The sequence below is a fragment of the Diabrotica undecimpunctata genome, chromosome 6 (assembly GCF_040954645.1).
Source record: "Diabrotica undecimpunctata isolate CICGRU chromosome 6, icDiaUnde3, whole genome shotgun sequence".
Lineage (NCBI taxonomy): Eukaryota > Metazoa > Arthropoda > Insecta > Coleoptera > Chrysomelidae > Diabrotica > Diabrotica undecimpunctata.
The window spans coordinates 60639532-60653321 of record NC_092808.1 but is presented as its reverse complement, the minus strand read 5'-3'; the positions used below and the strand labels follow the sequence as shown (position 1 = coordinate 60653321).

The window sequence follows — 13790 nt, the reverse complement described above, 5'->3', positions numbered from 1 at the left end:
TACATACCAGGGTGCATCAATAATTACTCTTAGGATTTGGCATCTTTTCATTATAGCAATATTGGATTTACTTCTACAGCCCCATAGCTCTATGCCATATGTCCATATTGGTTTAATTCCTGTTTTATAAATTAAAATTTTGTTATTTATTGACACCTTAGACTTTTTTTCAATTAGACAATTCATTTTTTCTTCTCTTCATTGTATTTGTTTTCTTTTTCTGCTGACGTGTTCCTTCAAACGCAAAGTTTGGTGCAGATGTAGCCCAAGGTATTTGGTTGTTTTAGTCCTGAATATTTTCTCATTGTTGATATATATGGCTGGTGGTGTTTCTCATCGTAAAGTGAACGACATATGAGTTGACTTGCTTTCATTTATTTTTATTTATCATTATTCCAGCCAGTTTTCAAACTCATACAAGTAGTTTTGGAGTTGTTGTGTAACTATGTTGATGTGTTGTGAGTGCTACTGTGTCATCTGAAAATGTACCAATTGTTACGTTATTTAAGGTTAGTAGATCAGATGTATATAATAAATATAATAGATGTCCTAGGATGCTGCCTTGCGGAATTTCCGCCTTAATGGGATATTTTTCCATTTACTTTTGTTCTGAACTGTACGTTTTCCAAGTATGATGTAAATACTCAAAAGAATGGTGGTATTATCCTTTTTGCCAAACCTTATCAAGAGCTTGACTTACGTCTAGTGATACCATTAGGCAACATTCTTTTTCTTCTAATGCGGAATTGTTTTTATTTGTTATTAGGTGGCATTTCTGGATAGTTGAGTGTTCTCGTCAAAATCCAAACTGATAATATGGTATTCAGTCTGCGTCAGTAAAGTCTGGATCTATTTAAAATACGATTTGTATCTACAATGTGTTTCACTTATTAATATTATATCTATTAGATTTTGTTGTAAAAATATTATTACCTCGATCTTATGATTCAGCAGGCCATTGGCGTTCCATTCAGCTATTCATAGAAAAAATTTTATATGCATACAAGTTTCCTTAGCATGTTTATTACCATGCTGTTTTGTTGCAAAATTTGATTAAACATGGATTGAATTCTTCTAAAAAGTTTATAAGAATAGTCTTTAAATCTTGGTTATCTGAAGGAGCAGCAGGAGATTGTCTATTATTTGCTACATTAGCATAGCTTATTATTTTGTTTCTATTTAAATTACTTCTCCACATAAAGCACAAGTAGCTGGTGTGTTTTTGTTCTTTTTACGGCTTTCTGTACTGTGCTGCGCTCTACATTTCACGCATAGGTATGATCTATTGCAATATGTTTTTGAACGGGCACATGATTGGCATCTCATACATTGGATGATATTTTTGTTTTTCATGGGTGGTTTAATTTGTATATTGCAGTGGTGTAATTTCTGAATTCTATAAATATCTTGATTATTGTCTAATGGTACTTTATGACACATGGCATTGAACTGATAATTTCAAGGTATTACAACGTGAAAATGTGAAAATGGGTTTTACAACTAAACTTTCCTTTATTCCGCTTATTATAAATTTACAAATAATCATAAAGTTCATTTATGCATTTATTATAGGTATAATTTACGGAAAAAAAGATTTTTGGTTAAAAAATTGTGGTCCATGCCACTCATATTTGTTTCTTAATTTTGAAATTTTAGCTAAAAGTTAGTTTACTTTTTTTTAGGAATTGCCCATTTTTGTATAATTGCGTGACCGCAATTTATTTAGATACTAGTTTATTGTTTGCAGTATATACCCATTTTTAAGAGGTATTAATAAATACAGTTTTTTAACTTTATTATTTTTTTATGATTTTATTGTATTAACTGTTTTTTTCTGCATTAAATGGGTGAGCATATTAATCTCAATAGCTTGGTTTATGTAATAATATAATATATTTTATAATTAATTTCAGTCTTTTATAAATTTCTGGTCAAGATTTATTAGCAGCCATTTATCTTTGTAGATTTATAGCATTTAGTATTTCCTGTTTTCTTTTTTGGTTAAACTGTTACCTTTCTATTATTTATATGCCTATCCACCCCAGACACTCGTGATAATGTGCAATGAGACCTTCATGTTTTCCTTGTATTACCACATGAAATCATCTTTTGACCGTTTCAAATAAAGCAGAATTTAAATAATAGTCAGTCAGTCGGATTTTTCTGTTAGCACCTGTTGTTTTTGCCAGGAAAAATTAATAAGATCAACACACTCACAATAACGCACAAGTTTAGTAATATTTATTTTGGAATTATGATGGATAATTACTGATGGTTATCAACTATGAAAACCTTTAAAATATGTCGACACTATTTGGAAACTTCATTCATTTTAGATGGTTTGGAACTCCGAAGCGAACTATAAAATAGCAAAAATAAAGGTAAGCATAATTTAACTGTTAAATACATTACTGGCACTCCAAGAATCACAAAATTTCTTTTATAAATTTTCTTCCGACAAAAATGACTGGCTATTTCTATATACTATTTTAGTTTCACTTTTCGCTAAGTTTGATGAACATGTATGCACAGTGCAAGTTCTTAAATCGGACATTATTTGCATATTGCCGAATCCTGGCTTAAACCCTAAATTCCTAAATTCTTTGTTAATATAAATGAGTATACAATATATCGTAAAGACAGAAAAAATCGTTACTACAGGGAAAATTTTTATTACCACAACTTTCAAAATTAACATTAAGCTATTAGATATTCCTGGAATATATGCAATTCACTTTTCTGTTACTAAGAATCTTTGGTTGTTATCTACCTGGTACACCACTTGCACACGATAATAATTTCTTTACAAAACTTAGAAGACTTGATCTCTTTATAATCTAATCATTACTGGAGATTTTAATTTTCCAGATATCACCTGGCCAATAACTTTATTATTTCACTCCGAAAATGCTCATAATCTGTTTAGAAGTGTTCTAGTACATTCGAACCTGATACAAATTATCACAGAACCTACTAGATTTAGATTTAATAACCAACCTTCTAATTTAGATCTAGTGCTTATTAACCTTAACGGGCCTCAAAATATTACACAAAAGACGGGCCGGGTCTGAACGGACCCCATTCTTAAATGGGTAAATTATGCTTATACGAAAAAAAAACTGTACCAGTAACACATTATTTTCATAGTATTGAACATTTATTAGACTAAAGCATACACATTACTGCAAAATACATTCTACTGCTGACACATTCTAACTACATACTATTTGTACAATGTAAAATATGTACACATATTTTACTAGTGTTTTTGTCTTTGCCTCTACAACACACATGGCACCGTCCCCTTGGATTTTTTGTTTGTTCTACTCTGAGTTCAGTAATATTTAAAATTTCTGGGAATACATCTGCCATATGACGCTTTTTATTCTTTTTGATGTGCTTATTGTTATAACGTCTGAAAACATATTCCATTATAAGTTTCTTGCCCAGTGCCAAAATATACATTTTACGCTTACTCATATTGTACTTTTTCCAATCAGGATATTTCAGTAGCCACAATTTATAGGAATTAATACCTGCGACATGAATAAAATGAGAGTATATAGCCATCGGCCAACGGTTTGGTTTTCTTTGTACCGTATATTCTTTAGCTAACTTATCGGTTGTATCGACCGCTCCTTTTATTTGGTTGTAATGTAGAATAATTTCAGGTTTATAGGAGTGTTCTTTACCAGCCACTTTGTCGTCAACATGCTCACTTGAAAGTTAGATGACTGCAGTTCTTGGTTTTGAAACATAAGAGACTAATGTTCGATGTTTTCTAAAAGCAAACATACTTGAATAATCTGACTGAATGCAAACATACTTGAAGAGTTCCACATAGAGTAATATTATTTTCCCATAACTTATCCGCAAGTTGTAAACTCGTAAAAAATTGTCAGTTGTTATTCCAAACCCTCCTTCCAAATGGTCTATCAAGTATAAGACAACACTTTGGCCTATTTTTTTCAATTTTTCCGCCTAAGAACCTTGTTTTTCTAGAAATTATTAGATTTAAACATTTGCTTGTTTTATTATTGGCAATTGAAAAACTTACCCAAATAAATTTGTATGTTTACAATAAAAGAAGTAGTGCAGTCCACAAGGGCCATATCTTTAATCCGTACTTGTCAGGTTTGCTCTTCATATAAACTTGGAATGGTGCTTTACCTCTAAAAGGCACGAGCTGCTCATCTACATACATATGGTCATCAAAACTGTTAAACATATGCGCAGACAAGCTTGCAGTACCCTTAATGTTAATTATGCAAACTTCTTTTATCCAGAATTTCTTACCCCCTCGTTGAAAATTAGCCTCCGTTACCCCTATTTAAAAAAAAAGGAACAAAGTCGACCCCAATAATTATCGTCCGCTTAGCTTGCTGCCAATAGTTGACAAAGTCATGAAAGCCATTATTTCCGAGAAGATAACCAAATTCTTTTTGCAGGAACGTGTTATTACAACACAACAAGTATTTGTCTATGGTCGCTATATTCTATCCAATCTCTTACATTGTGTGAACGACTGGAGGTCATCCCTTAACAGTTCACAGCTGGTCGACGTTGTTTTTCTTGGTTTTTATAAAGTTTGGCAGTGTACTTAAGCGCAGACTTCTACATAAACTAAACATTTCGGAGTTCAAGATACTTTACTTCGTTATATAGTTGATTTCCTGACAGATCGACATTACAAAAGGAAGAGTTGGCAAATTTTTCTCATAAGACAGTCTTGAACCTCTACTCTTTACGGTTTATACCAGCGATGTTCCTTATTACGTTTCAAGTAAAATATTGCTCTATGCTGATGGCACAAAAATATACGCCAATCCAATCACAAACCAGCTAACTCTTCAAATGGACTTGAAATCAATTTTTACTTGGTGTTCCTATTGGCTACTACCCTAAAAAGTGGGAAAATATGTAGTGCTTTGAATTGCTAACCATTAGATTCTGTGTTCTAAACTTGTTGTTATCGTAAAGAGTTGCCTAACTTGGTCCGACCATATTACTTCTATTTGTAAACTTTCAACCTCCACGCTATGTCTTATTCGAAGGTGTGTTTCAAAAGTTTCAATTCAGTCATTCGGTAAACTTTACACTCTTTACATAAGACCATTTCTAGCATATGCTGGACCAACGTGGTATCCTGATTTGGTTCGAGACAAAACGTTGTTGGAAAACATTCAAAGAACAGACACTCGAATTCCTTTGGGACCGAGAAGACCTTGTTATGTAGAAAGACTTGTTATGGCTAACCTAACTAGCTAACCTAGCTTCTTTTGAATTTAGCCGACAACGTGAAGACTTAATTATCACATTTTAAATATTAAAATTTAATTTTTTTAAATTTCGATGAAATGTTTACCATAAATCAAGATGAATGCCTCAGGGGTCACCAGTTTAAACTTAAAAAAGAGAACTTTTCTACAAGATCAAGACTTAAGAGTCGTAATAACCATATTGAAACATCCGATAGGGCTGCATGACCTTGACGTAGGTACGGAGGCTGAAGCTGACTGTTCAGATAGGGCTGTAGTCTGGCGTAGGAAGTGGAACAAGTATCTGTGTGAGAATGAATGGGATCTCCCTAATAAGGAGCTCTCCGTTGAATGAAGGTACCCCTATAGACGGGCTAGGCCTAGTAAATGGGAAGTATAGAAAGGTGTGAAACGACCACTATAGAACAGTTCCTGTTGCCACATATTTCTCTGGGGTATCTGGGAATCTTTCCCAGATATTCGAGAGACTAGGAATGAAAGAACTGCTTCAGCGACCAAGAAGCAGTCTACCCAAGCTAAGATGTGAGGTAATCGTGCCGATGGCTGTATGACCACAGGATTTTATCTGGCGAACCAGACAAACCCCATTGTACAAAGCCGTTCCCTGGTAATACGGGGCTCTGTTAGGGGCGACCAACCTTTCTCTAGCTACTCGTGGGAACAACATGAATACACAAAACAAAAAAAACCAAAACCAAATTCCGAGGTTGAACCAAAACGTTCACCTCAGTCTGAAGCCGCAGTTAAGGATGGACAGCAATATTGACCTCTAATCTTGGCTCAACCCGATGCTGGACCAAAACGTTTACCTCAGTCTGAAGCCGGAGCTAAGGATGAACAGCAATGTTCACCTTAAACTTCGGCCCAAGCGGAGGATGGACAAGGACCACCTCAGGAAAATCGGCCAAAATGCCCCAGAATTAGCAGTGCCGAGGCAAAAAGAAGAAAGAAGGCCATGCGATGGGAAAAGCACCCACAGGAGAAGCTCATCCCTCTCCAGCCCCTTCCAAAACAAAGGTGAAGATGCCCACATCGGAGGCTGCCAACGGTTCCACCTCCAAAAGACGACAGGAACCAACAGCCCCCAGTGTGAAGCGCCTTCACCCAAGTACATTCACGGAGGGCACGCCAAGGAAGCATAAGAATATTATAGATAAGGTAGACCCGTATGGAAGGGTCACTGCCGACCGGGCAAACCTTATTAAACACAGCCTAATCTAGGAATTGGACAGAATAATCTTGTCCACCTCCAGCAGCCAGGTAAAAGCATCCACGTTCAAATCGTGGACTTACTCGGTTAAGATCATCAGAGTAGTCTTTGATGACGATGAGGCGCTTGCATGGCTGGGAAAGGCTACAGCTGATCTCAAACCGTAGGAGGAAGCGTCACTGGCTGTTGTCAGTCAGGATAAGCTTCCAAAACTTACCAAAGCCTCTTTATGGATCCCGGAGGATGCTATTAGTACCTCTGATGACCCAGAAAGAGTGCTGCAGAGGTTAGCGGCGCCAAATCCAGACATCGCAGTTGCGAAATGGTGCATCTTCCACCATGAGGTAAAAAATGACCCCAAAGGATCCTTTTTGTCTTCGGAATCGGAGACGATGACATGGGTCTCCTTAGGAAAAGGGCAATGAGGCTGAGCTGCACGTTCACCTCATTGTATCTAAAAGCAAGCAAAGTGAAGGATACCTCCTCGAAACCAGGAACCTCAGACACGTGGCAGCCAACGACGGTTGCTTAGACTGAGACACCACTGGTCCCACAGCAGGGAGACGACCATCAGATGATGGTCGACGAACTCTGAAGAGGAGATTGCGAAACGACTGAGGCTGTCCCCTCCTCAACCGAGGAGGAAATGGACATCTAAAAGAACCGAAACGATACCTAAGCCATGGGCAAGGACGTCGGAAAAAATGAGGTTACTATTATTCAATACAATCTCCAACACAAAAAGGTGGCAACGGCGACACTATGTCGCCGCCTGGATGTAAAGGAGGATGCAATAGCACTAGTCCAAGAACCTTGGATAATTAAGACCAAAATAACTGGTCTTAGCAGTCTAAACGGTCAAATTTTTAGCTTACCAAGCAATCAACAACCGAGAACAGCAATATATGTTCCCAGAAAAATCAAAGCCTCCCTTATGGCGCAGTTTTGCACCTCAGACGTAACTGCGGTTAAAGTGAAATTCCCATGGGGAAAGGGCAAAAATAGAGAGTTTATACTAGCAGCATCAGTCGACCTACCCTTAGATGCAGCCACCCTACCACCAACAAAGGAAAAGGAAGATCTGGTAGACCATTGTCTAAGTCAAAGGGTAGAACTTATTATCTGCTACGATTCAAACTCTCACCACTTAGACTGGGGCAGCAGAGATAACAACGCTCGAGGTAAGTCTCTTTATAACTATATTATTAGAAAAGATTTGTATATCTTAAATAGGGACACCGAACCTACCTTTATTAATGTTCATAGCCAAACATTCATAAATATCTGGCTGGCAACAGCTGAAATATCGAATAAAATTCAGAACTGGCAGGTATCGGAGGATACTTCTATGTCTGACCACCGCTTGCTAACCTATAATATTAGCCTGGAAAAAAGCCTTATCGACTACAACCGACTTACCCTACAACCGACTCTTAGAAGATTCTCTGCGGAATGAAAAGGCTTCAACTTCAAAAACTAATACAGAATTGGGAAGGTATACGGTATCCATCCAAACAAAATAAGCTATGCTTATAAAAAATCCTGTCCAATAAGGATGGTCCAGGAAAGTCGCAAAACCAACTCTTGGTGATGCACTGAATAGGAACACCTTAAAATCTATCTCTATCTATCTATTAAAATCTTAATCTCTATTAAAAGCTGTTCTTGCTACCCTAAAGATAGCAAAAACAGCTTTTAATAGAGCAAAACAAACCAAACTCAAAGAGGATTGGGATTCTTATCAATAAAATGTCAGAGAGTTTAAAAAAGTCTGCACACAAAGACAAAGAGCTGCTTGGAGAATCTTCTGTAAGGAAATCCAAGATTTGCCGCAGGCTTCTAGATTACAAAAAGCGCTGTCAAAGGACCCACATCGGCATGTCGGCATACTAACGAAGGAAGATGGTAACAAAACTTCCAACGTTCGCGAAAGTGCTGAGGTCCTGATGAAAACACACTTTCCCGGTTCTAGTGTCTTAACAGCACCAATCTGGATGGAAGAAGCAATCATATCCTCAATAAACGACTAACATCTCGCCAGAACAATAATTAATGAGGATAAGGTAAAATGGGCCATATTGTGCTTCACCCCTTTCAAATTACCAGGGCCTGACGGCATATATCCAGCCCTACTACGGTGGGGACTTTATATCCTTCTGCCGCACCTCGTGGAAATATTCAGAGCCTCTTTGGTTCTGATATATATTCCTAGGAAGTGGAGAGAGGTACGTGAGGTCTTCATACCAAAATCAGGTAAGATGGACTACACCCTACCAAAGGCTTTCCGACCAATTAGCCTAACATCCTTTCTGTTGAAAACGATGGAAAGGCTATGTGAGAGGTACATAAGGGATGAAGTTCTGGTCCAAAACCCACTTTACCCAAATCAGCATGCATATACTTCGGGAGGATCTACCGATTCTGCACTGCATTATGTAGTGGGAAGAATTGAAAGATCGCTGGATAATAAAGAATCCACCCTAGGTATATTCATAGACAGTGAGGGAGCGTTTGATAAAACCACATTCCCAACCATCACTCAACAGCTCAACGTCAGGAATGTTCCCCTGGCCATAAGCGAATGGATATTCAGTATGCTCTCTAATAGAGCAATAAGCATAAATGTAGAAGACGTTTCTGTTATAGGCATGGTTACGAGGGGGTGTCCATAGGGAGGGGTGCTTTTACCACTACTTCGGAACATAGTTCTAGATAGCCTGGTTGACCAACTCAGCAGCAACGGTTTCTACACAGTATCTTATGCAGACGATACTGTTGTCCTGCAAAGTGGTAAGTTTGAGAACACACTATGTGAGAGATCACAAGTTGCTCTTCGACTAATAGAAGCATGGTGCAAGGAACACTCACTATCTATAAATCCTAAGAAAACAGAGATGGTCCTCTTTACCAGGGAAAGAAGAATCACGGGCTTAATACCCCCAAGGATTCTAAACTACAGTCTAAGTTTTTCTGACGAGGTGAAGTACCTTGGTATTATCCTTGACAGGAAGTTAACATGGAACTCACACTTAGATGGTAGAGCTAAAAGAGCATATATTGCCTATGAGCAGTGTCGACGAAGGCCCATACTAACTTACGTAGCTATTGCTTGGGTACCAAAAGTGCTACAGGCAACAGCGATTAACAAACTAAACCATATTCAGCGGATGGCTTGCATAAATATAAAAGGTGCCATGAAAACAACACCAACTGCTGCAATGGAGTTGATCATCGCTAGTGACAATGATGCGACTGCGCTCAGCTGGTGCAAACCTTAATGTAGGAATGGGACAATTGAGAACTCGTTGCTGGCGAGGAGAGGTAGATGCGCTACCACTGCTACAGGCAGGCTGCGACTCAATTGAACCAAAGTTTGTCTTTAACAAACCCTACAAAATCGAAATAACACAGTATATCGAGACAAACGTGGCAAATGCCTATTGCATATACACCGATGGCTCCAAAATGAAAGAAGGTTTAGGATGCGGGATATAGTCCAAATTACTGAACCTAAGAATAAAGTGGGGTATGGGCAAAAATTCCAGCGTAGTTCAGACAGAACTGACTGGTATCTCCATAGCCGCAAAAGAGGTAACCCAAAAAGGTATAGCAGGGGAAGATCAGGTTTAGTAATGGACTGTCACGAGTCACTAACTCAAGTTTTGGATGGTAATACCATCATTCTGAGGTGGGTTAAAGGACACAATAGAAATAAAGGCAACCGCATTGCTGACCAATTATCTAGGAAGGCGGCAGACCTGAGACTCTTAGGACCTAGAGATCTTTTTGATTGGTCAACTGCAACAATCTCGGAAATTGTCAAATGTCACTCCCATACGCAAACCGTAAAAAGATGGGAAGAAGGGCAAGGATGTAAACTTGCCAGGGTAACACTAAGTAACCTTAACACCAAGTAATCAAAGAAGTACTTGGGAATGACTAGGAAAAACCTACGTTTGGCAGTTGGTTTTTTAACTGGTCATTGTCAACTAAGCAAACACCTTCACACACTGGGGCTAGCAGACACACCTCTATGTAGGAAGTGTGAATGAGAGAACGAAACTGTGGATCACGTCCTATGTGAATGCCCGGAGTTATCGTTAATACGAGAGTACGCGTTTCGCGAGTCCTGGCCCACACCTGCCCACATAAGAGAGATGTCTCCTGGTGACTTGTCCACCTTCCTAGAAATGGCAGGATGGACAATGAGCTGAGGGCTCCCTGGGAGGATGCACAATGGGTCAATTGTGGCCTAAGTGCTGTAAAACTTAACTCGCCCTCCCCACTCTACAGATACAGATACAGAACCTTAATAAAAACGTTGTCTCTGCTCCCTCTACCAACGCGTTTAAAAACAGACTTGACCGTTTTATATTATAATTAAAATTTTGTGTTTCTTTTATCCAAAAATTGTAGTTTTGTAATTTTTTTTTTTAATTTTGTAATTTACTAGTAGGTTACTAATGTAATTTCTTTGTTTTGTGCATAATAGGGACTTGCCCCTCTGCCCTTGCTTATGTATAAAAATAATTATAATAATAATAGGATCTGGAGATTGTCATTTTAAACAACGCCTTTATGAAAAACGAATATCAAATTATTTTAAAATAGCAATAAATTTCCATGCCTAATAGACCACTGGCAATTTATTAATAAACAGGAAACTAAATGCAAATTCATTTTAACGATTATTGTTAGATAATAATTGTGGTTTTTGAATTTATTTAGTTATTTAAAAATAAAATGCATAGATAAAAGCTGTTTTTACCATTTTCCTATCAATTTGATAAGGGAGAAATGTTAAAATTAAATGTCACAATATAATAAGCAATTTACTAGCTTTTTAACGAAATTTGGACATTAGCAACAAGTTTGGACAAGTTTTGTAGTATATAATACAACTACTATTTCTTTTGTTTCGTGTATAGGCTTGTATCTGATCTATATTAAGCCACCTTTTTATTGGATGTTTAGCTGACCATCTTTTTCTTCTTCTTCCTAGTTATTTGGACTTTGCTAATTCACCTACTGTCAAATTTGCTAGTCTGCGTTCTCTTCTCCTTTTATGTCCAATATCTAGTTGTTTAATTCTCTAGGCGCCACATTTGCCTAAAATCTCTATAAGTTTAAATGAACCAAGTTGTTTTTCCTGTGATATCTTTATTATTTCTCATCCCTCAATTTCTTTAGATTTTCTTATCTTTTTAAAAAAAATTCGCATCTTTCTCACAATAGCATCAGTTTCCTTAAGTCGTTAAAATTTCTTTGTTGGTGAAATATTTTGTCACATGCTTTTAGATTGTGTTTTATTTAATTTTTAGAGATTACCATATTTTTTCTTTGTATGTTGCTATTATTATATTAAATTTTCTTGCTGTTAAACCAAATTAATACAAAATATTTTACAATTTTTTACCCAGTTTTATGGTTTATAAAATAAATCAAAACATAATAAACAATTATAATGCCATTTCAAAGGGAATGTGCCATTTTACAATAAAAAATAAAGAATATTTTATAAGCGCCTTGAATGTGCATACGCTAAACGAGGAAAAGGAGAACGATGAAAAAGTGGCTCCCTATGCAAAAAAAAACAGAAAAAAAATTTAATTTACTAACTAAGATAAACATTTTCGAGTTGTTTTAAAGAACATTCATCATTCAAGAGATATGAAAGACGTCTGTGTCTATACCCAGCTACCTGGGTATCGTTGGAAATTGTTTTATGTAAATCAATCAGTATAGTATAAATATTTTTATTCAGCTTCTAGTTATTCCCAAAATTATTTAGAACGAAGGGATTTATAATAAAAACCAAAAAAAAAATTTCATATATTATAATAAAAATACCTGTAAAAATTTTAAATCATTATATCTACACCCGTAGCACCCGGGTAACACTAATGTTTAGTAAATCATGAAGCAAAGTGCATATAAAAAAAGTTACGATTCAAACACATTGTTCCAGAAATGAACATATCATTTTAAAATATAAAATAAAAATATAGTTCTTTACACTTTTCTTAGTGTAGAATAAGTAAAATATTCACTAATATCAAGTTTGCTCGGGACAGCCATTGGGACATTGGCGCCACAGCCTCTTAAATAGTTTTCACACCTAAATACAAGAGGGATAATCTACACTTTTACGCACCAAGTATTATTTTATCAGTTCGTTCTCACAGATCGCCCTTGAGGCATCGCATTTTAAAACACTCTCAATTCACATATAAAATATTTCTCTACGCCGAAATCGGGCATTTTTTCTCATAAATACGGTTTTCTCCTTTACGTGTGATAAAGAAAGAATTATTTGATATTGTACTGTCAGCTACGGTCGTTTTGAACCTCTTTACTCTAAAAATAGTTAATTATAAGTCGATAAACTAAAGGTGATTTTATTTCTCTGGAGTTATATTTGCTCACATTAACAATCCTTATCCTTCAACGGTCACTGAAGAACCAAACCTATGGAGATACATCCACTCACAAGTCCTTTGAAGTAAGGCTTGGAATAAAAAGATTTCCAACCCTCGAATGTAGGGATCCAGTTACAAGGCCCCCACATTTCGTGGTCCTATCGAGCACAGATTATTTGATGAAACAGGACTGAAGAAAGAAAAGGATTACACACGCCGGAGAGCAAGAAGAAAGAATAATGGTTTCTCGTCCCTAGAAGAAAGATTGCACAAGTTGACCTTCGTTCAAGATTAGACACGTGTGTTTTGTGAAAAGTGCGTTATGTGCTGGTAAGCGACAGCGGTAATTAAATTGGATACTTGAAAAACATTTGGTGAGGTTAAAACACTTTCTATATTTTCTATAGCTACTGCATGCACATAATTTATATTGGTAGATATTTGTCTCGACTTTTATTTGTTTATTTATATTTATATTAACTAATGGCTTTGATTTGACAACAGATCTTTCTTCTCAATATCGCTAAAGATAGCTGACAATTATTTATTATACAGATTGTCTCCTAGCCCGCTCTCACGAAAAATATTTATTTATCACTCTAGTAAAAATACTCTATTAAAATTAAAATCGCGTCTTAGTTGAAAATGACATTTACACTAAACAAAATCATTCACTCTTGTTTCTCGCTCAGCATATATTTGCAAATAAATTCACTTTAAATAAAAAATGGAAGCTTTAAAGAAAAAGCGCAAATCACTTAAAGCATTAATTACACGTATCTCAGAATGGTTTATAGCCAATAAAGACACAGAAAACGAAATACTTGATTTTGAAAAAAGGAAAGAAAAACTTTTTAATTTTTTCACACAATATGAACAAAT

At 36.4% G+C, this 13790-nt stretch overlaps 1 protein-coding gene across 1 annotated transcript; it reads left to right on the top strand.

Annotated features, from left to right (window-relative positions):
- The first annotated feature begins 7171 nt into the window (after positions 1–7171).
- Positions 7172–7945, top strand: LOC140444358 (uncharacterized). The gene has a single exon (XM_072536107.1). The coding sequence runs from the start codon at positions 7172–7174 to the stop codon at positions 7943–7945; it is 774 nt and encodes a 257-aa protein (XP_072392208.1).
- Positions 7946–13790: the final 5845 nt, after the last annotated feature.